Source organism: Salvelinus fontinalis, chromosome 34, assembly GCF_029448725.1.
Source record: "Salvelinus fontinalis isolate EN_2023a chromosome 34, ASM2944872v1, whole genome shotgun sequence".
Classification (NCBI taxonomy): Eukaryota; Metazoa; Chordata; class Actinopteri; order Salmoniformes; family Salmonidae; genus Salvelinus; species Salvelinus fontinalis.
In genome coordinates, this window is record NC_074698.1 from 15,134,265 (window position 1) to 15,158,872 (window position 24,608).

The window sequence follows — 24,608 nt, forward strand, 5'->3', positions numbered from 1 at the left end:
CCGTAACAGGGTTTAATATGTATTTTTAAATCAGCCATAAATCCCCGTGTGACGGGAATGGAAGCTTGTTGGGTGAAACAGGGAGTAGCAATTAAATGCAAGCTTCACAAAAATGAAATTGTAAAAAATTGTCTAGCCAGTCTATGGGTAACAGGGTTGACGTGTTATGTTCGACCCACTCAGTTTTCCACCACAAAACACCAGAAAATGGCAACAACAACAAAAAAAGAGTAGAACCAGCTCACCTGCTTTTACACTATGATTTGACTATTAGATGTTCAATGTTTATTTTGAAAAATATTTAAAAAGGAATAGTTTCACCATATTAAAAATGAGAGTTCAGTTCACATAAGGTTCACATAAGGTTAACCTGTTAAGTGAAATAAATCATAATTTTCAGAAATGACTTTGTCAAAGCAACAAAATAACTAGGGCTTTACAAAGATGGTGGAAACATGGAGATATTTTGGGATTAAAATCTTCCTAGAAGTAACACAGGGTTGATGCTGAATTGTGGCACCTTAGCAAGCCTTTCTTCATATTAATTGAATTCTCCATGTGGTCTATATTAAGGGCATTTCATTTAATAGAACATGCTGTTAAAATGCAATATTGGTGCACAATTTCTACTTAAAATATCAAAAGGATACAAAAGGCACTTGGAATGGTCCTTCTATTATGGATTAAATCTCCTCCTAACCTATTGACTTAGAGACAATGTGATCCTGAAGGGTAGAGATCCAGTGTATTTATTGTACTGCACATCACAGATGGACTGCTGGTCAGGGTTTGCTGGTAAACTACAGCTGAGAGGAGCAGGTTGTGGTCAGTAACCTCATCTCAATGTTTTAACACCACTGAGTTTGTGGACTGATATAAGAAAGAAGAGTATGTGCTTTACATCTTCAGATTAGGCCACCCAAAGGAAATGGAAAGAACATGTTATTACTAGTCCCACAGATTTCAGACAGAATGTCATAAAAGTAGAATAAAGGTTGTTTTCTTTATGTATGTAATGTTATGTGATGTTATGTGTATGGTAGGCACTGCTTGGGTTTTGGGGGATTGGTTTTGTTAGGAAGGACAATGAGAACAATGCAACAATAACTCAACCACAAAGACATAATGTGAAGATAAACTCTACAGATACAGACCACCATTTACAAGCAATTTGAAACAAAAACAAGAGAACAAGAGTCAGGTAACTTAAACATGTGAGGTTACAACAACAAAAGGCCAGTCAGTAAAGCTGATTGGATCTAAAATATGGGCAGATAGACAAAAATAAAGGGCTGAGATATACGTATGATCTACACATACTGCATCTATACTAAGTATATACATAGTGAAGCCACTCGTGATACAGTATATGAATACCAGAAAACCAATGGTGGTGATGAGATAAAGGCAGAAGAAAACCGAGCCAATTCGGCTCAAAATCTTCAGAGGCTTTACAAAACCATGCTTGGTATAAGACATGGTGACATTGTTTGGAGAGGAGACAATGTAGGTTACCTTCAATCAGATGCAGATGATCATATCCCACTAAAAGAAGTCTGCAACACAGGAGGAAGGCATACTACAGCATCAAACAGTGTGAGGACTGCAGTCCATCAATTCACTAAGACAATTCCGTTTCGTTCATTTCTTTGGCATTAGTTCCAGTTGCAGAGTTTCAGATCCACCACAGGCAGCCCTGGCATGGTGCAGTAGTTAAACCAGGGCTGTGTGACTGTTAACTGTGGTCAGGCCCTCAGAAGGACACGTCTGTGGGTATCTGGAAGTCCTTGAAGGAGTAGAAGGAGATGTCCCCGTGGTCCACCACTGCATAGGTGACCGGGACGTCCCCACTCTGGAAAGTCAGCAATTTCAGTGTCCACAAGTCAGGCACTGGACCATCGAAACTGGGAGAAGACAGCAGACATTATTCAGCGTGCAGTAGCATTTGATAATAGTGCATTTAGGATTACTTTCGATGGCAGGTGGTCTTGTGTCATCTCTTTTGAAAATGTTATTATTTTTTTATGTATTATTTTTACTGATTATAAAGTATGCAAACACCCCCTGCCAGTTTTGGGATGTTTACCTGCACACACACATGCGAGAATAGGGTTTTCCAGGAGCACTTTTCTTGAATTCAGCGACCGTGTCGGGTTGGTAAATGTTGAAACAGATTCTCCACTCCTCTGAACCTTTCAAACTGAGAAGACAAAGCCCAATGTCAAACACAAGGCAGGCAGCATAGAAATAGATGTAATATATTTCTATGGCAGGCACCTCAACGTCATATTGTATATATCATCCTAGGACATGTTAATCATATTTAACAAACCCACAGTATAGGGTTTCACTCGTCTTATTATTTATACATTTTTCCACTCCATATACAAAAACAACAACTTCCAGACACACACAAAAATTGACTACATCTCATCTGCCCAGACCCGCATGCTCACACCCCCATCCTTAGTGCCTGTATTATTGTTTGCCATAGTGCCTGTATTATTGTTTGCCAAAGTGCCTGTATTATTGTTTGCCATAGTGCCTGTATTATTGTTTGCCATAGTGCCTGTATTATTGTTTGCCATAGTGCCTGTATTATTGTTTGCCATAGTGCCTGTATTATTGTTTGCCACTTGGCCTGAAATTGTATCAATTTGTTTTTCTCTGTTGCCCATACTATTTAAATATGTACATAATAAATCCTTTGATTTGTCCATTGTGTTAATGATGGCGGATCGATTGATTTCCCCGTTTTTAGTAGACGTCTTTTTTCAAGATGAGAATTGTCCAACCCATTGGATATCTCACTACACCCCCATGTGCCATGTCTTGAAATATGAAGACAGATTAAAAGTACATTTATATTGTAATACTCCTGACAGTCAACTTTCTAGCTCTGCCCACAACTTTACAGCATTCCCAGAAAGCATGGATTATTGAGTCATTATTAGTTTTACACTTAAGACATGACTCTGCCATTGAGCTGTAGAATTTGTGAATTTTGTCTCCTGTATAATAAATCCTATACATTAGTTTATACTGGATTAAGTGTACATTTTCGTTAACTGTAATTTCACTCATCTTAATAGATGTTATGATGAATAAGCAGGGAGATACAATTACCACTAACCGGGATGGAACACTCAGCTAGCATTTCCTACTAAATTCACTTCAGGGTTCGTGATAAGATACTAAAGAGGAATACCTGGATGCTCCCTCCAGCAGCCGTGTGGATTTGATCACACTGATTTTATCCAGCAGCTCACCTGCATCCAAGAAGGAAAAAACGTCAAAACCATTTAGACATTTAACCATTCAAGATGCTGCTTATGAAAAATGTAATTCAACTTCGGTAAACCACATGGGATAATGAGTTCATGTAACAATGAATCACAGAGAGTAAACAGATATTGGAATTTATATGAACTTGTCATTGACAGCAATGAAGTACAGATTATTTACCAGTTGAAGTGACCTGTGCAGGGTCATGTAGGGGTGTGACCGGCCCCTCCCACAGGTGTGCTGGCCTATCTCTGCGGCTCCGTTGAATCCTTCTCTCCTGTAGCTCCTGGTACTCTGCCCAGTTCCTGCAACGTCGTACCTCTCTGTCCTGGTTGATGTCCCTCCGGTACCGGTCCCTGTGCTGCTCCCTCTCCCACTCACGCCGGGACATCCTCACCTCCCGCAGGTTGAGCCTCTGCAGCCAGGGGGCCACATCGCAGGCCCCCACTGACCCCACAGCCCCGGGCAGCAAGCAGGGGTCTGGGGAGGTCAGGCTGCTGGGGAGCCAGCGTCTGGAGCCCAGGTCTGGGAAAGGGATGGAGCTGAAGTCCCAGCGAGGTGAGCTCTGGGGCTGACCTGGCAGCTCAGAGTCAGGCTCTGGGGAGCCTTCCTTTGACCACCAGCTCCTGCCCTGGCCACCCTCGGTTGAAGTGGTGGGGTCAACGTGTGATGCTGTCTGGATTTCGTCAATGTCTGGGGCTGAAAGATCTGGAAGAGAGTCAGGATTCTTGTCCTCTTCCTCTCTGTTGCAGTCTTTCTCCTCCTCCATTCTCTTAGAAGTGGGGCCCTCCTGTGTTCCTGTGTGCCTGGAGCGCATTAGAAGAGGCAGAAAGGCAGGGTTTCACATTGAACAGTAATGCTTTGAGGCGTGTGGGTTGACTGAGTGATTAAACCATGTCTAAATATAAACTGGGTGTGTCTGTGTCTGCTCACTCACCTGGAGGTGGGGCTGTGGCTGCGTTTCCTCTTCGGAAGTCTTCCTGATCTGTCTCGGGACTGGGGCAGGTTCAACTGCCTCTCATACTGCGATGGCACAGAACTACAGGGAACAACACCAATCCTCAGATCATAAATACAGTCGCTTGCATGCAACTAAGGAAAAGGTTAAAGTTAAAGGAAAGGAATGGCCTTAGAATCTAGACTAGTTCATGCCCGTGAGGGAGACAATTACCTGGGATCAAATCTGTTCACCACATAACCAAGTCGCTTCAAATGGCCAAAAACCTTTAGAGGAAATAAAATCATCACGTTAGGTCAAATTATAAGTTTAGACTAGCTGGAATTTTATTATATTGTCTTTTCTCATACCTGGTAATGCTGTATACTCATTGTCTTCGAGTATAGAAATCTCTCATAGCCCTCTTGGATGGACAGTGGCAGGTTTTGGTAGAACACCTGCAGGTTTCCCTATTCATTTTGAGGATCACAAGGGATAACAATTCTAAGATAAAAATGACAAACTCTGTTTGTCTTATTTGGATCCACATGTATCAAACTAATGGAAATGTCTTTATTAGGTGAACAACAATCCGACCGGGGATAATTATAACCTGAATGGTGTGAGATAGTAACAATTCCCAGATTAACATGTTTATTGGCAACGCTGAGCCCATGCACTTACACACTCCATTAGATAGAGAGCCTCTTCTGGATGTAGACATTGCTTACCATGGGCAGAAAACCCCATAGTCTGCCAAAACTTCCCCTACAGCAAAACAGAGAAGTAATGTAATGTCAGTTTTCATGTGAAATCTTTAGACATTAGCCTATACTAAATGTTAATGAGAGGTGAGCTCGAATAGACATCAGCAGAGGCAGAGAGCTTGTCATGACAAAGTCCTTCGCTCTCTCTGGTGGACCATTACTCACTGCTGGTGACTGCAGCTCCACTATCATGTCACTGGGAATCCACACTGCCTTCACCAGGTTCCCTCTGGGCACAAAAACATACAAGGAGTCAGTCACGCCACCAGCTGTAAAGCACAGTAACACCAATGAATTGACATATTTGTTTAGCTGCAAATACATATGGACTAGGTATAATCATCTAACCACACCAACAGTCTAAAGTTGATGACACATACAGTATCTAATTATACTAGTAGCCGTCACTCTAGTCGTCCTTGGTTCCTCCATCTATTACTCACAACCTCTCCACTCGCTCCTCAGATACTAGATTCCAGTGCTCGTCCAAACTCTGCTGAAGCCTATCCCTTTGCTGATCCGACCCAGTGGGAATGAAATCCTTCTGCCCGCGCACCGGGATCTTGTGGCTGAGCGTGCGGGCTTCGAACAGCTCAGATGGGCTGTCATTGAATCAGAAGCACAATAAGTTGCAAGGACTGACTCTGTTTACAATTGGTGTCAGCACTGGCTACATGTCTTTCGCACTATATATGGTAAGAAATCACCCTCCAAAAATGCATTAAGATATTTGACCGCCCTGATAAAGACAGGACGACCACATTCAGATTGCCTAGCTAGCGTTGTCCGTAACAGTTAACGTTAGCGTCTATGAATGGGTTAGCTAACTAGCTGCTAACACGTTTATAACAGCTCGAATTTCACAACAAAACTGTACGAAATTAAGCTAACTTATTTGACAAAAACTATTATGTAAGAAATGATTCACCGAGTGCCTATTCATAGACACGGCGTTTAAACTGTGCACTTACTTTAGTAATTCATTGCCGAATTCTACTTTAGCTGATGTTTTGTTTTGGTCAGCCATGTTTGATAGGTAGACTGCTGTCAAATCATCCTAGGGTTTCCAATAGACAGCCACAAAGTCAAAATTGTCTGTATCGTAAAAAAAATTATTTAAACTAACATTCTTTTTTGGTCTTAATTTAAGGTTAGCGTTAGGCACGGGGTTAGGTTCAAAATCGGATTATAACAAGATAAATTGTAGAAATAGACGGGGGTTAGCCATAATTGTGGCTGTGTTAACTAGTGACGACCGGGTCCTAGTGCACGCAACTGTACATTTTTGAGAGAAGTTCTCATAAAGTTCACAAGAGGGCAGCAAAGCAAAACATTTTAAAAAATTATTTCAGGAATGCCACAATACACTTATATCACTGATGCTAATGAAGTCTGGGAAATAAGGCTTTTTATCTGCTGTGATGAGGCCACAGGGAAACAGTCTCCCAGACCTGCAGCTTAGTTGATAAAGAAAGCATGAGGATAAAAAAAAACATTTGATATCACCTGGCTAAAAATGTCTTGCAATTCTCAAAATAGACAAGTGTTAAACACAATCTTATTGCGCCATAGTACCACTGGAATGTCATTCATATGTGATAACCTTGTTTTTATTAATATTGATAAATGTCTTCTCTGCATTTCTATCATATCATATTTTGATTTTCTCACTTTGTAATATAAATAGTTTACCAATGTTGTGAATGAAAGGGCTCTTGGAAGGGTGCGTGTATTATATGTGCAACCTCCTTACGACTTGCCCTTTGACAGGCCTGGCCACGAGTCATCACACCTGACCTGAGAGGTGAGAGAGGTGCATTTAGATGCATGGACAATGAGAGAATGCAATGCTGAGCAAACGTCCATACTATCAGGAAGTAAGAGACCATGCTCCCCTCCCACCCCTCACCCCACAAGCAGGCCCCCTCCCCTTCCCTGAAAGTCAACAATAAACCACGTTTCCAGTAAGCCGGATAGCTCCCCAAGTCTAGCCCATCTCCATGGTGACCACTACCAGACCTGACAATGCTGTGTCTTCTAGCCTAACTAGACCACCCATGCGGAAAGACTTCTGATATAACAATATGTATCAGATTATTAAAGCTCCGTAATGCTGCTATCACATCTGTAGTCTGGAGTAAAATAAAAAATCCTCAACAATGAGCTGCATGTATAGATATTTGTGGACATACGCACAGTATTTCAAACATGTAATAAAAGGTTTCAGTCAACCGTGGCATAGCATGTTTTACACCTTGACGTATTCCCGTGCGAGACATGACGTCAACATTCCCGTCTCTGGTGTGAGTGACACAGTACCTTTGTGTGTGAGTCACCACATGTTATTCATGGGTCCTTAACTCCTGGGTCTGGGGTTGCGCTGTGGCCTTTCAGTTGGCCTGACTCTTTAATCTGCTGTTTAACACACTGAATTGGGCCTTTGCATTCTCAATCGGCCAGAGCAGGGTATTTCTGCTTTGTGTGGATTGTTGACTTGCAAAACACGCCCTAAGGACCCCAGTAACTGTAACACTGAGGGGCTGACTGCCAGAGGTCACACTAAAAGGTCATCCTTATTGCTTGCAAAGTTATAGCGCTAAGTGTAGAGAAGTAGAATTTTAGATTGAAGATTACAATTCTTTAGGATCAGAATCACTTCTATTCACCAAGTCCATTTAAACATACCAGGAATTTGACTTAGTGATGTGGTGCTGCCAGCAATAGACAAATGTAACGACAAAATACAGACAGAGGAATTTACACAAAGTCAACATCCAGTATTTACTATGGTATGGTACATTGGGCCTTTTTATTTACTTTAGTTACCAGTCAAATAAAATTATGGAGATGTAACAAGTAGAATGTAGGAAATAATCCAGCCCCCTGCAATGAAATACTAAACCAAATGTACCAACCCCACTACCGTCCACCAAAACATACGTTCGTTCACATTCAAACGAAAGAAAAGTTCAGGATGTCTGTTTATAGGCTACACATATCCAGCAATCAGGATTGTTTGCAAACAGATCTTGAGGGCAGTGGTAAAACTGACTGCCTAGCTCTAAACCATTAGCAAACAATGGCACACCACAGAGAGGGTCTAACACCTCACATCCTCAGCATCACGCTCAGTCTCATCCAAGTGCTGTGGGTCCTCTGGCACTAATCTGTTAAATCTGTTGTCATTTGTCTTCAGTCTCAGTGCACTTGCATTGGCACCCTCTCAGTGTGACAAGGGGACGACCCATGGCCCTTCCTCCCTGCTCTAGTCCCAAGCCACTTTCACAAGTTATAACATGGTGACTATAGGGATGTAGAGACAAAACAGGTGGCAATTCTCCCTCACACCTCTCACAACAGTCTACAGGGTACCTTGCAACAAGAGAATAGTACCTTCGTCAAATCAAAGTTTATTTGTCACGTGCGCCGAATACAACAGGTGTAGACCTTACAGTGAAATGCTTACTTACAGGCTCTAACCAATAGTGCGAGAAAAAAAAGGTGTGTGTGTATGTGTGTGTGTGTGTGTGTGTGTGTGTGTGTGTGTGTGTGTGTGTGTGTGTGTGTGTGTGTGTGTGTGTGTGTGTGTGTGTGTGTGTGTGTGTGTGTGTGTGTGTGTGTGTGTGTGTGTGTGTGTGTGTGTGTGTGTGTGTGTGTGGGTAAGTAAAGAAATAAATAAAACAACAGTAAAAAGACATTTGAAAATAAGAGTAGCAAGGCTATATACAGACACCGGTTGGTCAGGCTTATTGAGGTAGTATGTACATGTAGGTATGGTTAAAGTGACTATATGGCCTTGTAAATGAAGTTGTGTTAGGTGATAACATATGAAACATGAATTTAATTATTAGATGCTTTTAACCTGAGTAACAGAATAGAGTACAAAAACTATGTAAGAGCAACATGCTGTGTAATATGTTGTATTCTGTAACATGTAAAAGGTCACAGTGTTCTAGGACCTACTCCCCCAGTGGAACTCCATTGTTCTAGAATGTTCTGGATGAATCCCTGTGTGAGGAGTTTACAAGATGGGGGCACCCCTCCTACTCCTCCATCCATGTCTTGTCTTGTGTTCCACCTCTAGCTCTCGCTTGTTTGCATTCCTCTCAGTTAATAAGTGTTTGTCTGATCCCTGACAGGAGGCTAAAGATCACCCACGCAAACACCCTGGCCCCTCCCATGGCCAAGCTGTAAAGACAGCAGCAAGAGGTGGCTGGCCAGATCTGATCTACCGCAGTCAGTCAGGTGTAGCAACGGCATTCTGACACACACACACACACACACGACAACACACACAGTTTGAATGTTTGATCAACTCCTTTACACAGCTGACACATCAAGCTAACCACCATTTGTCAACTGACTAATGACCTTAAAGCCAGCAGTTAAAAGTAAACGTAGGCCTATGTTATGCTTCATTTTGTATCCTCTGACCTGCTTTGAACAGTACACACACATCCTATAATTCTGCACAAAAAATAATGTGAAATCCTGACAAGCTCTGACCGGTAAGGTAATAAAGCATTCCCAGCGTCACACACAAATCAACCTAGTCCCATTAACACCCCACACTGCAAATGAGTGATAGCAGAGATGAGGAGAGAGAGAGAGTGAGGGTGGGAGATAGAGAGGGCGAGGAAGACAGGGGTGAAAGTAAGGCGGTACAGTCTGGTACTGCGTCCCGGCAAAATACATGACCCTATCACAATAATTAAAACAAAATGTCAAGAAAACTGTAAGCTATTACACCATGATTTATCATTAGGCTACCACATGTCAGAGGCATGAAAAATGAGCGAATGGACTTCAAAACGGATGGTATGGCCTATGCTCAAAAATGCGATGTGGTTTGACAAGAATATTGACATTTTGCCAAGGCAGAAATGAATGGCCGACACTGAAACACGCAAGGACAGCAGTGGATGCATAAATTCTGGCCTAATGACAATCGCCAAAATGTCATTACACTTTGTGGTGTTTTGTGGAACAGATGTCTCTTTCTATTCACAACTGTTTGGAGGCTGGACATATGTTGCGAGTGGGTGAATGTGCGCGGGTAGCCTAGTAAAGGAGCCCTTTGGTGTCATTTCGGTAAGAAATTACATCTACCTTCACCCCTAGACAGAGAGAGGAGAACGGAGAGAGAGGAAAACAGAGAGGTAGAAAGTGAGAGACAGATGGAAAGGGGAGAGAGAGAGAGAGAGACAGATGAAAAGGGAGAGGGAGACCCAGACATTCACACTGGGGGCTGTAATGTGTTGTGGGAAATGACCAGGGAGGTCTCTGTTTCACTCCATCCCACGTCTCCTCCGATCAAATCATTTAGTGGATGCACCCGATGCAAACCGCCGTGCTCTTTGCTGGGGGTGAGAGGCAACACCAATGAATGGAGGGACAGAGCCGTGGAGGGGTGCTGAGAGAAAGCTCTGGCTGAGCCAAGCAGTGAGGGGGTCCTACGCTTCGACCAGGCCTGGGGGGCTTTTATGGCTTTTGTCGCCACGGCAGCTCACCTATTGAGGGGAGCCCCTAAGATATGTAAAACAGCAACGTTTCAAAGCCTCATCTCCACTGTGAAAAACAAAGAAATAAAGAAATCAAATTAAAGTCTGGAAAGGAGTGAGTAAGAGTAGAATAAGAGAAAAAGAAAGTATACTCTGTAGTAAAAAGCAAAGGGGGGCAGTAGCCAAGCTGTTTGCTGGAATCCGATGAGTGTTGAGAAATAAATAAATAAAGGAATCAATAAAAAAGGGAGTGAGGTGGAAAGAGCTTACTATGCTCTTGTTTGCCCAGAGTGTTATTTTCTTTTCTCATTGAGTCAGGCCAAGTCCTGCAAGCGGCTTGGTGCCTCTCCCACCCAGCATTGAGAGGCAGGTCTGGGCTTGCCCGGCCAAGGTCGGCCACGGCTGCCAGGAACGCATACGGCTCAGCCTGCCCCCAGCTGCCATGGTCCTTGTTTATGTTTGTTTTTTGTTCCTCTCAGTAAATGTCCCTCCCCTCCACCCCCCAAGGGAGGGACAGTCTGAGGAGCTCTCTCTAGGGTACGGCATGATCAGGTGTCAGTTGACCTGGTCACTTCCTCCAGAGGTATGTGGCCAAGGTGTGCGTCGCTGCTGTTGTATTGTCTGTCTCCACAATGGCTTCGACGTCTCCCTGCGTCACCTGCTCAGGGCCGACAGGGTGCTTTAGTTTATCACTGCCGCAAGGCTTGCTGGGAAATCCATAGAGTGCCCACACTCCAGCTTCCACTGCTACAACCAATTCATTAATTCCTCCAACAGTACACTGTATATTTTTTGCCACATCGTGTCATATGATCAGATGCATTTCTTCCTTGCTAAGGGGGAACAACGATGATGTGAGACGTTGAACACAGAGGTGTAAACTGAGACTGATTCTGCTTTAAGCGGCTTCAGAGGGACTAGATCTCTGGGACTATTGTTTTCTCTCTGGAGTGACTCACCTTGCTGGCTGTTACCTGGACAGCGTAACATACATGCTAATTAGGAAACACAGGAACCATGGCACATAACACTTATGTCTGAGTAGGGAACACTTCTTGACAGGTGCACATTTATAAAATGATTGGTACAGCTAACCCAAATGCAGAACTTCAATTTCATTTGTTTATTAACATTATTAATTTATACACTTTATAGTAGCCATACAGTATCTAGGAAAACCAAAGTTCCAAATGCTGGGTCTAATATAGTGTATAAGAGGTCATACAAGAAGTTTTATAGTTATTCCAATGTTGAAAATGTGGTGTGTAATGAGGAGCAACTAGGTGCTGCACTTGACACATTTATTAAATTGCTTATTCCAGTTACTAATAAGCATGCACCCGATTACTAATAAGCATGACTGTAAAAACTGTTAAATCCCTGTGGATTGATGAGGAATTGAAACATTTTATGGTTGAGAGGGTTGAAGCAAAAGGAATGGCAAATAAGTCTGGCTGCACAGCCGATTGGCAAACGTACTGTAAATTGAGAAATCATGTGACCTAAACTGAACCAAAGAAGAAGAAACTGTACTATGAAACAAAGATAAATTATATAAATGATGATAGTAAAAAGCTTTGGAGCACCTTAAATGACATTTTGGGCAAAAAGGCTAACTCTGCTCCATCATTCATTAAATCAGATGGCTCATTCATCACAAAACCCACTGATATTGCAAACTACCTTAATTATTTTTAATTGGAAAGATTAGCAAACTTAGGCATGACATGGCAACAACAAATTCTGAACCTACACATCCATGCATTACTGACCAAATTATGAAAGACAGGTGTAATTTTGAATTCCGTAAAGTGAGTGTGGAAGAGGTGAAAAAAATATTGTTGTCTATCAACAATGACAAGCCACCTGGGTCTGACAACTTGGATGAAAAATGACTGAGGATGATAGCGGACGATATTGCCACACCTATTTGCCATCTCTTCTAAGCCTACAGGAATGTGTGTGCCCTTAGGCCTGGAGGGAAGCAAAAATCACCAGCCAACCAATCAGCCTGTTACCAACCCTTAGTAAACTTTTGGGGGAAATGGTGTTTGACCAGATACAATGCTATTTCACAGTAAACAAATTAACAACAAATTTTCAGCACACTTATTGAGAAGGGCATTCAACATGTACGGAACTTACACAAATTACTTAGCTAATGTACCATGTTTTGTGCTGCTACCATGTTGTTGTCATGTTGTGTTGCTACTATGCTGTGTTGTCATGTGTTGCTGCCTTGTTATGTTGTTGTCTTAGGTCTCTCTAGTAAAAAAAAGTTGTGGGAGCTGTTTTGTTAGGCTTCAGTGCAGCTTTAGACATTATCAATCATAATCTTCTGCTGGAAAAACGTATGTGTTATGGCTTTACATCCCCTACCATATTGTGGATCGAGAGTTACCTGTCTAACAGAACACAGAGGGTGTTCTTTAATGAAAGCCTTTCCAACATATCTAGGTAGAGTCAGGCATTCCCCAGGGCAGCTGTCTAGGCCCCTTTCTTTTTTCAATCTTTACTAATGACCTGCCACTGGCTCTGTGTAAAGCCTGTGTGTCTATGTATGCTGATGACTCAACACTATACATGTAGGCTAGCACAGCAAGTGAAATCACTGCAACACTTAACAAAGAGCTGCAGTCAGTTTCAGAATGGGTGTCAAGAAATAAGCTAGTCCTAAATATTTCAAAAATGTTAAGCATTGTATTTGGGACAAATCATTCACGTAACCCTAAATCGCAAACCAAATATTGTAATGAATAATGTGGAAACTGCCGTGGTCAAAACATATTGATGTAACAGTAGCTAAGATGGGGAGAGGTCTGTCCCAGTACTACATAGAGCCATGACTACATGGAACTCTATTCCACATCAAGTAACTCATGCAAGCAGTAAAATCAGATTGAAAAAACTGATAAAAATACACCTTATGGAACAGCGGGGACTGAAGAGACACAGGCACAGACACACGCATACACACCCACATGATAACATACACACACGTACACATGGATTTTGTGTTGTAGATATGTGGTAGTAGAGTAGTGGACTGAGGGCACACACTTAATATGTTGTGAAATCTGTTGTGAAATGTAATGTAATGTTTTGAAAATTATATATAACTGCCTTCATTTTGCTGGACCCCAGGAAGATAAGCTGCTGCCATGGAAACAGCTAATGAGGATCCATAATAAATACAAATACACTTTGAGCCACCTTCATTTTAGTACATCCGACTGGTTCCCTCTTCCTAACAGCAAAACGTGACACCCTTAAACTGACTGGCTGGTTTTCTATCTCTCTAATAGTAACCTCTATGAAAGATAACTCCCTTAGGAACATCCTCTCTCAGCAATAGGGGAAAAAGTTCAAGTTTACTCCGAAACCCCAGAAATGTCCTTGTCACTGCAATCATTTGCTGTCTCATTCTGTCTTCTTCAACACCTACAAAATATCTTCCCCAGCCTTGTGTTATGAATGCTGGGCCCTCCCACTGTTTCCCTGGGTATTGTTTCCCTGTGGTTACACACTGTGTGTATTGCTCACTAAGCCGCTGATGGATGTCAGATTACCCCTCTGCCTGTGTCTCACTGACAAAGAGACATCGACCCACACTGCTGCAGCAGAGGAAAACACAAACACACACTGTCACACCAAATATACACTCACCACCACACATCCCTCTCACAATGGTCCACAGCGTTCGCCTGACCTCAACATATCAAACACATATGGCATCACCCTAATATTGACTTTGATTCTATTTGACCTTTGACATATTCCTCTTTTACCAGTATTTTGTATCATTTCACAGCAGTGAACCTGTACTGAAACATGTGTTTCTAGAGGTTGTTTCAGAGCATAGTAAAATCAACACAAAAGCACACCATAAAACGTAAGGGGTTTTCTGATGTGTTTCATGGTGTGTGGTAACCTTGTTGATTTTTTGGGCACCATAGTGAAAATGTGATAAGGCACATTTTTACTTCCACCTCCACACACCCACTGAACAGAGATGGAAAACAAGCAACATACGGTACAAAACAAAGTGGTCTGTAGTGAACCACTTATCTTGTCAGGGCTGTGTATGGCACAGTGCATCTATTTTACCCATATGATTGGCCATTCAGAGCACTATCTAGGACATTCACTTGACTGAACAACATAAGAGGCTTATTCCAATACATAGTATACCCTGGCAGGGTATAAAAGGGGGAAAACGAACAAGACAGTGCAGTGTTTTAAGGCAGACCCTGTGAATCCACCTCCTCCCCACCCAGAAGGGGGGTGTGAGTAGAGGTTCACTTTAGTAAGGTAAGTGCACTTTTACAAAGACTTACACCGCCACTACAATAAATCTGAGCGGGCTGTCCACCTCCCTCTCTTTCCACGCCATCCGTCCACAACCCTAATCAACCCCTCCCTGGGCCTTGCAGGGACCAGTAACATACACTCTTCCATTCTCCCTCCAGTCTACATAACAATGGCACCAGCAGTTACCCCGGAGACCAGCCTTTCATTGGCCGTGTGATAAAAAAGATGTATTCCCCCTCTCTTCTTAACACTTTTCCCTTTTTCCCTCTTTTCTGGAGCCGATGGATAAGCTGAACTCACGAGTAGAGCTGCCCAAGCCATCAGCGGCTCGCTCCCTCCTTTGCAGTACACAGCCTGGTTGAATACCAATGGAGTTGTGGGGGCAACGGGGAGAAATACATTGTGAAGGCAACACCCTGGTGCCCTTGTTCTAGTGGCTGATATGTTCTTCAGTTTGTGGCCTCCTGGGTCAGGTCCTCTTGTTAAACTAGCTGGATGTTTCTTTTTTATTTCAAAAAAAGATCTTCTCCTTTCCTACTTGTTTTTCACTACATTTTTTGCTTATCACATAAAACAAATGGAAGCTTTGCACATGTATCTCTTTACATCTCTAAGATACGTCTGACTTTGCTGTCCCTTGACAGAATAATGTATTACTGGGTATTCACATTTTCCTGTTGTTGCCTTTTTGCACTTTCAGTTTGGAGCGTTCCTGGGTTGGGACAAGCGAGCAAGTGGCGGGGAGGGTTAGCGTTTCACCAGGGAGCTCTCCTTACCTGCAGCCATCAGCAGGGTTGGGGAAGAATGGCTGCATCATGTTACCAACAGCCTCTCATCTAACCAGCCTGCCACATTATAATTATGAACCCTACACTCCACCTGGACAGACAACTGTACCATGTAATAACTGCTGTCCAGGGGGCCTCTGTGGAGCTGGGCTTGGGGAGAAGGCTCAGACTGTCAGCTCTCCTTTCCCAAGCAGAGAGCACCACAGATGGAGATGGAGAACCGTACCCTTCCCGTGGAGGGTTGGGTGTCCAGTCCACCATACAGAGGTATAGGATTTCTCACCCGTGTGCTCCAACTTTTTCCTGATTACCTCATGAGGCATTCGTGTGGTAAAGATAGTCCCAGTCTTTGACACCATGACACGCTAGCTATACACCGGGCTTCATTTGAAAACGCCACAGGGAAATATTCATATAGTTCCCTGAACGTGTTACTTAGCTAATCCTCGGAAGTAGAGAGAGACGGTGTGGTCCAGAACAGACAGGATAGTGATTTATGGAGGCGTGGGACACTTGTTCCTGTTAGACCCCACACTGACCCAGTGAGAGGAGCACAGAGCAGAGCCCTGGGGGGGACAAGTGTCTGACTGAGCATATACAAAAGCCAGAGAAAGACCCCAATCCAATGCCTGAGCACAGTCACCCCCGAAAAGTGATGAGCAGGAAAAGGCAAACGTTAATCACAACGACACACACACACAGAAGACACACTAATTGGGGTGGAATCAGGAATGCACAGAGAGAAAATAGAGACAGAGAGAAAAAGACGGAAAGACAGATAGAAATCTTCAAAAGCACCGCACCCAGATGTACAAAAACTAATGTAAACTCATTCAAGTTTGAAGGTTTTTTTTATTGTCAAGGAAAAACAGAAAAATAAACAGAGTATGAATGCATATCTCTATATAAAAAAAATCTTGAGGTATGATGCCAATAGGGTCAACTTGGATGACAAGTGTTTTGGAAGAGCTAATACATAACTGACAAAATATCGTAGTAGTTAATTCACTTTTAAAGGTGGAGTTTCCTTCCATCAGAATGTATCCATACCGTACCACACAATAAACCATGAACTGGGTCTGACTAAGTAAACTGCATTACTACCCTTCAATGTAATGTAAAATAGACCAAGTATCACTCACTGTACATTGATTGCACTTTCACACTTCATGGTGGATTTACAACACTAATAAACCAGGAGTAGTTATTCTACAAGATAACGACTATTAGCACATTTTAATATACATGTTAAAGGTCGACTTTGGGCAAAAACACAAAAATAGCGGCTTTAAACTGTATAACTGATCAATGCACCATCATACTAGGTCATTTAATGCTTAAAAACACAACCACAATTTATGAATAAGATATTTGGCTACCGAAGGGCCATTTCTTACCGACCTCTACAGCTTCTTTCCAAACACAAATCCTGTGAAATTACGTCAACACACTGGAAGAGTCACTGGCTCGCTAAAGTGGCTATCTTAGCTAACAAACTGTCTACGTCGGTCGCGGCATGCCTTACCAGAATGACACTTTGACGAACCACCAAAGGTGCACCCCGTTTCTGATCGAAAATGTACAGTTTTTTGTGCCATAAGTCGACCTTTAAGACTCACTCATGTCTTGAAACCGTGTGATTTGGTTTAGTAAGACCAGAGGAAAGACAAAGCAATTTCCTGGTAAAGGTAGACTTGAAACAAAACAAGAGAGTATCTCATAACTCAACATTTGTTCATGTAATTCCTGCTTGTTTATGTCATAATTTTTGCATTGTGTCCTTCTGTTGACCAATAGGCCTCCATCAGCTTTCCTTGGTGAAAACCCAGCCTCTAACACTGCCGGTCTTCCGGTCCCAAGTGTTGTTCTTTGCACATCTAACCTGAAGGTCGGGTATTCATTGACAAGCCACTGAAACCTTTGCAAAGGAGAAGCTTGCCTTGAGCTATTCTGCATTGGAATTAACTTGTCTTTACGACATCCAGAGCTGTCCTCTACTGCTCTCTGTTACTGGTTAACTCACTGAAATTTGTTGAATTAATGATTATTAAATATAAATTTACACTCTCTGCTGATAATATGACAATCCTAAGCTTGCTTAAAAACAACCTGTTTTAAATTGTTCTGCATATATTTAGTTAAAGTGAAAAGCTCATTATTCAAAGAATGCATTCAGAAAGTAGTCATAGAAAACCCCACACATAAAACTATTTTAAGTCTAAAAACTCTTCTAATTAGTAGTAATTTGGCAAATATCTCTTCATTGATCATCATAGTATTCCTTTCACTTCAGTTACAGATATTGTATATTGATATTAAATAGACATTAGTTCCAGAATTTCATCCAAATGCATCCACAGATCGTTAAAAGTCAGATCATTCAGCATTTCAGTAGAAAATTCAGTACAGGACCGAAATTCCTGAAGTCTGATGCATACATTCCATAACCTTCTCTGGGATTTTAGTATGCATCAGCATTGTGATCATTTTAATTCCGAAACAATAATAAGAGATCTTCACAACAAATATTAGTATTCCCTGTGAGGTGGATTCATCTAAACCTTTATGAAATATTCAGCATGCTAAACCACCTATTCTTAAGCAGCTAAAACGTTGCATCACTGTCCACACCTCATCTCATCATTAGCTATTGGCCTTGCATCTCGAAACTGTCCATAACTTTCAAAGAGTACAGTCACTGTAATGTCTTACTTTGTAATTTCATCTAATGCAAAATAAATTTACATTTCTAAAATGTCGATTCCAATGTTCTGTTGCTCGCCTTGTGCCTGGATGACAATTCCTCTATCCATGTCAACCTGCAATCCATTCAATACCACATATATATATTCAGAATGTAAACAAAGACATATTGGTGGTTTTCCTGTCCTCAGACAGGAATATTTTGTTTCTCTTTGTGAGCGAAGTCTTATTGATAATGTCTATTATCCAATGTCATGGTCCCAACAGTAGGTTTGATATAGATTTTGTCCAGTAATTATTTAGAATACTGCAGTTCATTGTGGCAATTTTGCTCTGTAGGCATTAATGATGTCATCCATTGTACCAATTTCAAAAAACATAATCTAGAAATATTAAAAACGTGTATGTGTAAAAGGTCCATTTAGTTCATGTGGTGCCTCTCTTTTTAAACAATAATCTAGTAGTGTCATCATCACAGTATAGTCAAAGACTCTTGGAGGCCAAAGAATTGGAGAACGTCTTTAGAGAAGATATTCTATCTTACTGCTGAGGTCCCCTCCGAGGGAGTCTCCCAGGTCAAAGAGCTGCTCCAGGTTGACTGTGGAGCTGCACAGGAAGTTGGTAGATCCCTGCTCCTCTTCCTCTGGCCAGGGGCTCTGCAGGAATGCTGTGGCCAGGAACGTCTCCTCAAAGTCTGCTCCGCTGCTCCTCTGGGTCTCCGCCAGCACGTGGCTGCTGTCTGCTGTCCCCACGGGGGCCTCCAGGGGGCAAATGTGGGTCCCCCGCACCATCAGGTCCTCCTCCTGGGGGATGGGGCTCAGTGGACCCCCTCCATCCAGACTCAGCTCCCCGCTCAGTGCAGAATCCAGGAGGGCGTCCCAGTCAAAGTTCCCCTTCAGGGAGCCCAGTTCCCTATACTCCTCCACAGACAGCAAAGGAGAGCTGGAGCGCCGGGGGACTTTGACCATGGCAGTCCTGGAGCCCAGTGGGTGTTTCCTTTTGTGTCCAGGGCCTCCCTTTCTCATGGGCCATGCCCCCAGCATGGTGCCTTCGGCCAGACAGGGGTCCCAGTTCTGGTCGGCTCCAGTGGCCTCTTCAAACTCTCTGAGGAGCTGCTGAGCCTCTGGATTGACACATAGCCCACTCTGGCTGCCTGTGGGGTTGCAAAGGCCCCTGGGCAGGGGCTGGGGGTTGGCCCTAAGCCTGTTCTGCAGGGCAGGATTGATCTGGACAGGGGGCATCCGCCTCTTCTTGTAGGCCCCGTTGAGGAGGCGCTCTGCGTACTGGGGATCGATCTTCCAGAAGCCCCCCTTCCCTGGCTCGTCCTTCTGCCGCGGAACCTTGATGAAACACTTGTTCAGAGACAGGTTGTGCCGGATGGAGTTCTGAAATGGCGCATGAGGGGGACAGGATTGACATGGCAGTACACATTCAGTCCTGTTCCATCAAATATATTAGCTTGTGTACCCTTGCATTCAGTCTTAACCCCCCCCAGCTAGTCTAAATAGACGAGTGACCTGCTGACCTTTGTTAAATATTATCTGCCCCATGCACTGGCTTACAATAACAGAATGCTCAGGAAATTAGTATAACTTCTGGAACCGGGGAGTACGGCTAACGACTTAATTAATCATTTATCCAGAAAATGCAACTTTTTCCAGAGAATTTCTTCCCTTTGATGGGGAATCTGCACTTTTGATGCCATACTGCCCCTTCCCATACTCCCCCATTGCCTCTCGTTGCTCAAGCAGAAAACCTCGGTGCTATTTCTGAAAAATAATGTAATGGGTTTAAAAACACACACACACACACTAAAATGTGTGTTGTGGGGGGATGAAGTCTTCTGAAGCAAGATGCCCACTGCCAAGTAAGGGGAAGTCCAAGGCAGTATTTGCTGCCGTCTTTGCTGCCATCGGGAGTATTTGCTGCCATCTTTGTACCATGAGAGCCCTTAATTCCCATAAACCATAGCTGCTAATGCTTGTTCAGAGTGTGGCAGACGGCCCAAGCTCTCAATATACAGACTTTGGAAAGAACTGTGCTATTACTCGTTTCTGTTAAAGAAAAACTCTGTGCCCAGCTGCATCTTGGCTCCACTCCAAAATACACAGAGCCCTCTGTGGCAGATGCTGAAGAGGACTCTCTCTCTGTCTCTATCTGGCTGCTCGAGACATAGTCAAGTTACGAACGTGACTGAGAGCCTCTCACAGGACCTAGTCTAAAGCATCCTATTAGAGCCATTTTCACGTTTTCAAGTGTGTGTGTGTGTGTGTGTGTGTGTGTGTGTGTGTGTGTGTGTGTGTGTGTGTGTGTGTGTGTGTGTGTGTGTGTGTGTGTGTGTGTGTGTGTGTGTGTGTGTGTGTGTGTGTGTGACTTTAGCAACATTTACCTGCCAGGTGGGGTCAGCATGGCGGAAGTAGCAGAAGTTGTCAGTGATCCACTTGTAGATGCAGGAGAGGGTGATCTTGGTCTTCTTGCTGGCCTGCATGGCCATACAGATAAGTGTGGCATAGGAGTAAGGGGGTTTGATATGAGGGTTTGTCTTGTAGTCCACCTCATCGGGGCAGTGACCATGGGCCACCAGACTAGGGAGGGCTGACAGGGACTGCATCCTACAATAGGCTGCTGCTGTGGGCTTGCCTGGGGTGAGTGGCATCCCTATGGATGCAGGGTCACCAGCCAGAGGGGAAGCGGGAGCCTCAGAGCCCAGCTGCTGATGGCCGAAGAAGTGAGGCTGGTGGTGAGTGGAGAGAGGAGCCTGTTGAGGCCCATTGGCATTGAGAATAGAGAACTCCTGCAGCCACTGCAGGCTGGTCAGGCTGTCATCCAGGTTGTCAGAGCCCCCAGTGCTGCTGGAGCCTGCTGAGGCTGAGCTGTCGTCCAGGTCCAGCTCCTCAGAATGAGCAGCGGCAGTCACCACTTCCTCCTCCAGCCCCACCGAGCCCTCGGGCCAGGGGTCTGCACAGCTTAGAGACAGCATGGTCCTCCCTCCGCTCCGATGGCTAAAGCTCCCCCCTATACCACCAGACAACAGCCTGACAAGGAGAAAATATACACCCGACATGAACAAAGCTGAAAAGGACAATGATAGCCCTATTCGAAAACGGAGCCCTTTGAGCCATGTCTGGGTGTAAATTGAAATAGTTTCTCTCTGTGGTAATGGCACGTTCTATTCAGTGACTTGTAGGGAAACAAATTGTAGGAACAATAGCTGCATGTAGTTGAGATCTTTCAAATGTTGATATTTGATTAGAAACTGCTTAACAAACGGAGTGCATGGGTTTGTAATCCCAGAATAAAGACGGTTATTAATGAAATTATGTGCGAAAGACCTGCTATGTTTATTCTTACTCGTTCCGATGTTGACTGTCTGGATGTCATAGAACTTTTGTGAAAAGTGATAGGATGCAGTTTAGCCTACCTATCTACACATAATAGCTTATAGCCATAAAACGGGACTCTCCACAAAAAGGCTGAGACAAAGTCATTGTTATAAACTCATATATGTCGAGTGAATTCATGATAAACGACTCAAAACGTGATCAAATAGAGTAGGCTATTGACTCTAGACAAATTAATGAATTGTGCCAAATCAGATAACATTTGAGATGATTTAATTTAAGTGTTTCAATTATTTGAAAAAATATGAAGATGCTTATAGCTAGCTAGTAATTTAACTTTCCAACAAAACCTTACAATAGTTACAATTAACGACTTTGTATTTTTATGGCAAGATATCAATAATAATTTGCTACAATTTAATGATAACCTACTTCGTTCTAATATGTTTTAATTTTAAAAATAAAAATAATGTAAAAACATGACAAACTTACCTTGATCTGATATAATGCTGAGAAAATACCTTACAATCCAAATGGCCAATTGATAAATTATTAATCTCACTTTAGCCTTGAGGATTTGCACCTGTTGAAAATGTATGAAAAAATACCTCGAGATGTCTTTGGCGCTCTGATGCGCGCTTGTTCAATTCAACGTCTCAAAAGCTGGTCTTTATAACGGTGGCAGCGGTTAAGGATCTCTCCGGAGGCAGTTTAATACCTGGTGCAGGAGGTTTGTCCGGCAACCATAGAAACGGTACACCCCTTGTAAACAGCTTCCCGTTCTTCTATTGGCTTGGTTGTTGCTATAGTGCTTCATTTTTAATCAGTCTCACTCAGGTTTGTTCGTCACGCAAGTAAATCCAGTCTAGTGTCCCAAAAGGGAGTTGGAAGGACTGATAGGATTTTAGTATTTTATTTATTTTTTACAAATCAGCGTGATCTTTATCCCATCAGATGAGTTTAAATGGAAAATGGAAATGTACTAAATGTGTTGAATGGAACGGTTTTGACATGCAGCATAAATAGACATTATCTAAATGTTCAAGCAGATTGAGTTGGTATAATAATACAATATATATTTATATTCATTTGAGTAGGGTATTTAACCCAATACCTTGCAGACAATGCGGCTTTGCGACAACTTTTGGAAGTGAACTCTGGAAATAAAAAAATCAGTTTTTTTTTGTCCCCAAAAATTGTACATGAATTGTTCATCCTAAACTTTGCAGAGAACGGCAATAACGAGCAGAGAGTAAACTCTGAGTGTCATTGGCATTGAAGATAAGACATTTTGGAGTGTTTACCCCAGTTCTGAGTGACAGTTGTCAAAAAAATATATAAACAAAAAAGCAGACATCCAGCTCTGGAGTGGGGACAGATCTCAAGAGATGAGGAAGCCTTTTTATTGCTTTACAGTTGCTTTTGTCAAGAGTCTCAGGAAACCACTCAGCCACACTAATAGAGCGTCCAAGGGGCCAAACCTTTTTGTTTCTCTTTTTTTCCTTTTCTGTCTTATTAACAAAAGTACATTCCTTCTCAGACACACGCCCTCCTAGATGTCCAAAGGGTACATCCAAGTGCCAAGACCCTATAGCAGGGGCGCTAATTCATTCAATCACAACCAGTTACGATTGTATAATCCTCCATCGTCATAACTTGTTGCCGTCATATGATAAAAATGACTACAAAAATGAATCAATCACAGATTACAACTTTTACCATACATGTAGCCTACACCAAGGGCAAAACTCTCGTGCACCTAGCACTCTACCAAGTTTGGCGAGGGCAGACAAGGAAAAAACAACAGACCAATCAGCGAGATCACTCCAGTCTGACAAAGAGAGTGAGGGAGTGAGAGCGAGAGAGAGAGAGTGATGGAGGATAGGATCAGGGCCAGTTCCCTGAGTACTTTCCGCTTAGTACCAGTCGGCCCTTTTTGCCACTCAACCGCGAAATCCACAGCCCATTGTTGGGCCCTGTAGGGCTGGTGTTCTGACCGGACCTGATTGTTCATGTCAGACTCTGAACCAGCCCCCGGCCTTCCTCCTCTGCCCACCTTGAGGAGAAGTCAGAGGTCAGAAAAGCGAGCAGCCAATCACACACAGTAATGCTGACAGGGAGATGAGTTGAGGGCTGTCTGGGAAATAGGGAAGGGACAGAGATTAGACACCAATGACCTTGGCAGAGTCACAGCTGGACAAAGCTGGGGAATACCCAACAAACCTCAGCACAACTAAAGTCTTTATTGCTATCATCTATCATCAACTCAAACAAGATAAACTGTAACAAAAAGTGAATTATTGGGAAACTAAACCTGATGCATATGAGTTTAGTAAACAGCCACCTAAGGACATAGACACACAAAATAAATATGCATAGGCCAGAGAATTTTTGAATTCATACAGGTTTTAGACATTTTCATTACACAAACATGATCAACATCTGAGATATTGAATGTTTAATCCCTCTGTATAAGAATGACTTGCATAACATCACAAAATAAACTTCTCTCCTCGTTCTTTACTCAGGCAATCGTTAGGGTTTGTGACAATGCGTTTCCATTGACAGGAGATGGCGCTAGATCATAGAAAATGACAGTGTAGCTCTGTTGTCCAAGGAGAACAACAGCCCAATGGAGATTTTTGAACAAATATAAAATATCACAATTATTAAATAGTTTGATGTACTTTCTTTAAATCCTCAAACTATTTATTTGTGTAGTAATTTGTGCTCTGAAAAAAAGTATTCTAAACAAAATAAAAAATATACATATACATCAAATACAGTGCCCTCGGAAAGTATTCAGAACCCTTGACTTTTCCCCAATTTTTTTTGTTACAGCCGTTTTCTAAAATTGATTTAAAAAAAAAATAAGCATCAGCAATCTACATACAATACCCCATAATTACAAAATGAAAACAGGTTTTTAGAAATGTTTGCAAATGTATTAAATAAAAAATAAAAAAACTGAAATA

The 24,608-nt window shown here is 42.7% G+C and overlaps 2 protein-coding genes across 3 annotated transcripts; both read right to left on the minus strand.

Annotated features, from left to right (window-relative positions):
- Nucleotides 1-733: 733 nt before the first annotated feature.
- On the minus strand, nucleotides 734-6,261 carry LOC129833249 (tRNA-splicing endonuclease subunit Sen54-like). 2 transcript variants are annotated; one of them, XM_055897693.1, is made up of 11 exons: nucleotides 5,961-6,261; nucleotides 5,433-5,591; nucleotides 5,155-5,218; nucleotides 4,907-4,990; nucleotides 4,594-4,692; nucleotides 4,457-4,509; nucleotides 4,223-4,324; nucleotides 3,466-4,091; nucleotides 3,209-3,269; nucleotides 2,087-2,200; nucleotides 734-1,904 (listed from the first exon to the last, which is right to left on the minus strand). In XM_055897693.1, the coding sequence occupies exons 1-11, from the start codon at nucleotides 6,014-6,016 to the stop codon at nucleotides 1,754-1,756; spliced, it is 1,569 nt and encodes a 522-aa protein (XP_055753668.1). In that variant the 5' UTR covers nucleotides 6,017-6,261; the 3' UTR covers nucleotides 734-1,753. The 2 variants fall into 2 exon arrangements, with proteins under 2 accessions (XP_055753668.1, XP_055753669.1); XM_055897694.1 differs by lacking the exon at nucleotides 5,961-6,261 and having other exon boundaries at nucleotides 5,370-5,457.
- A 10,160-nt stretch (nucleotides 6,262-16,421) lies between these two features.
- LOC129833252 (forkhead box protein J1-A-like) lies at nucleotides 16,422-22,377 on the minus strand. Its single transcript, XM_055897698.1, has 3 exons — nucleotides 22,126-22,377; nucleotides 20,682-21,327; nucleotides 16,422-19,677 (listed from the first exon to the last, which is right to left on the minus strand). Exons 2-3 carry the CDS (start codon nucleotides 21,270-21,272, stop codon nucleotides 18,814-18,816), a joined length of 1,455 nt encoding a protein of 484 aa, XP_055753673.1. The 5' UTR covers nucleotides 21,273-21,327; nucleotides 22,126-22,377; the 3' UTR covers nucleotides 16,422-18,813.
- Nucleotides 22,378-24,608: the final 2,231 nt, after the last annotated feature.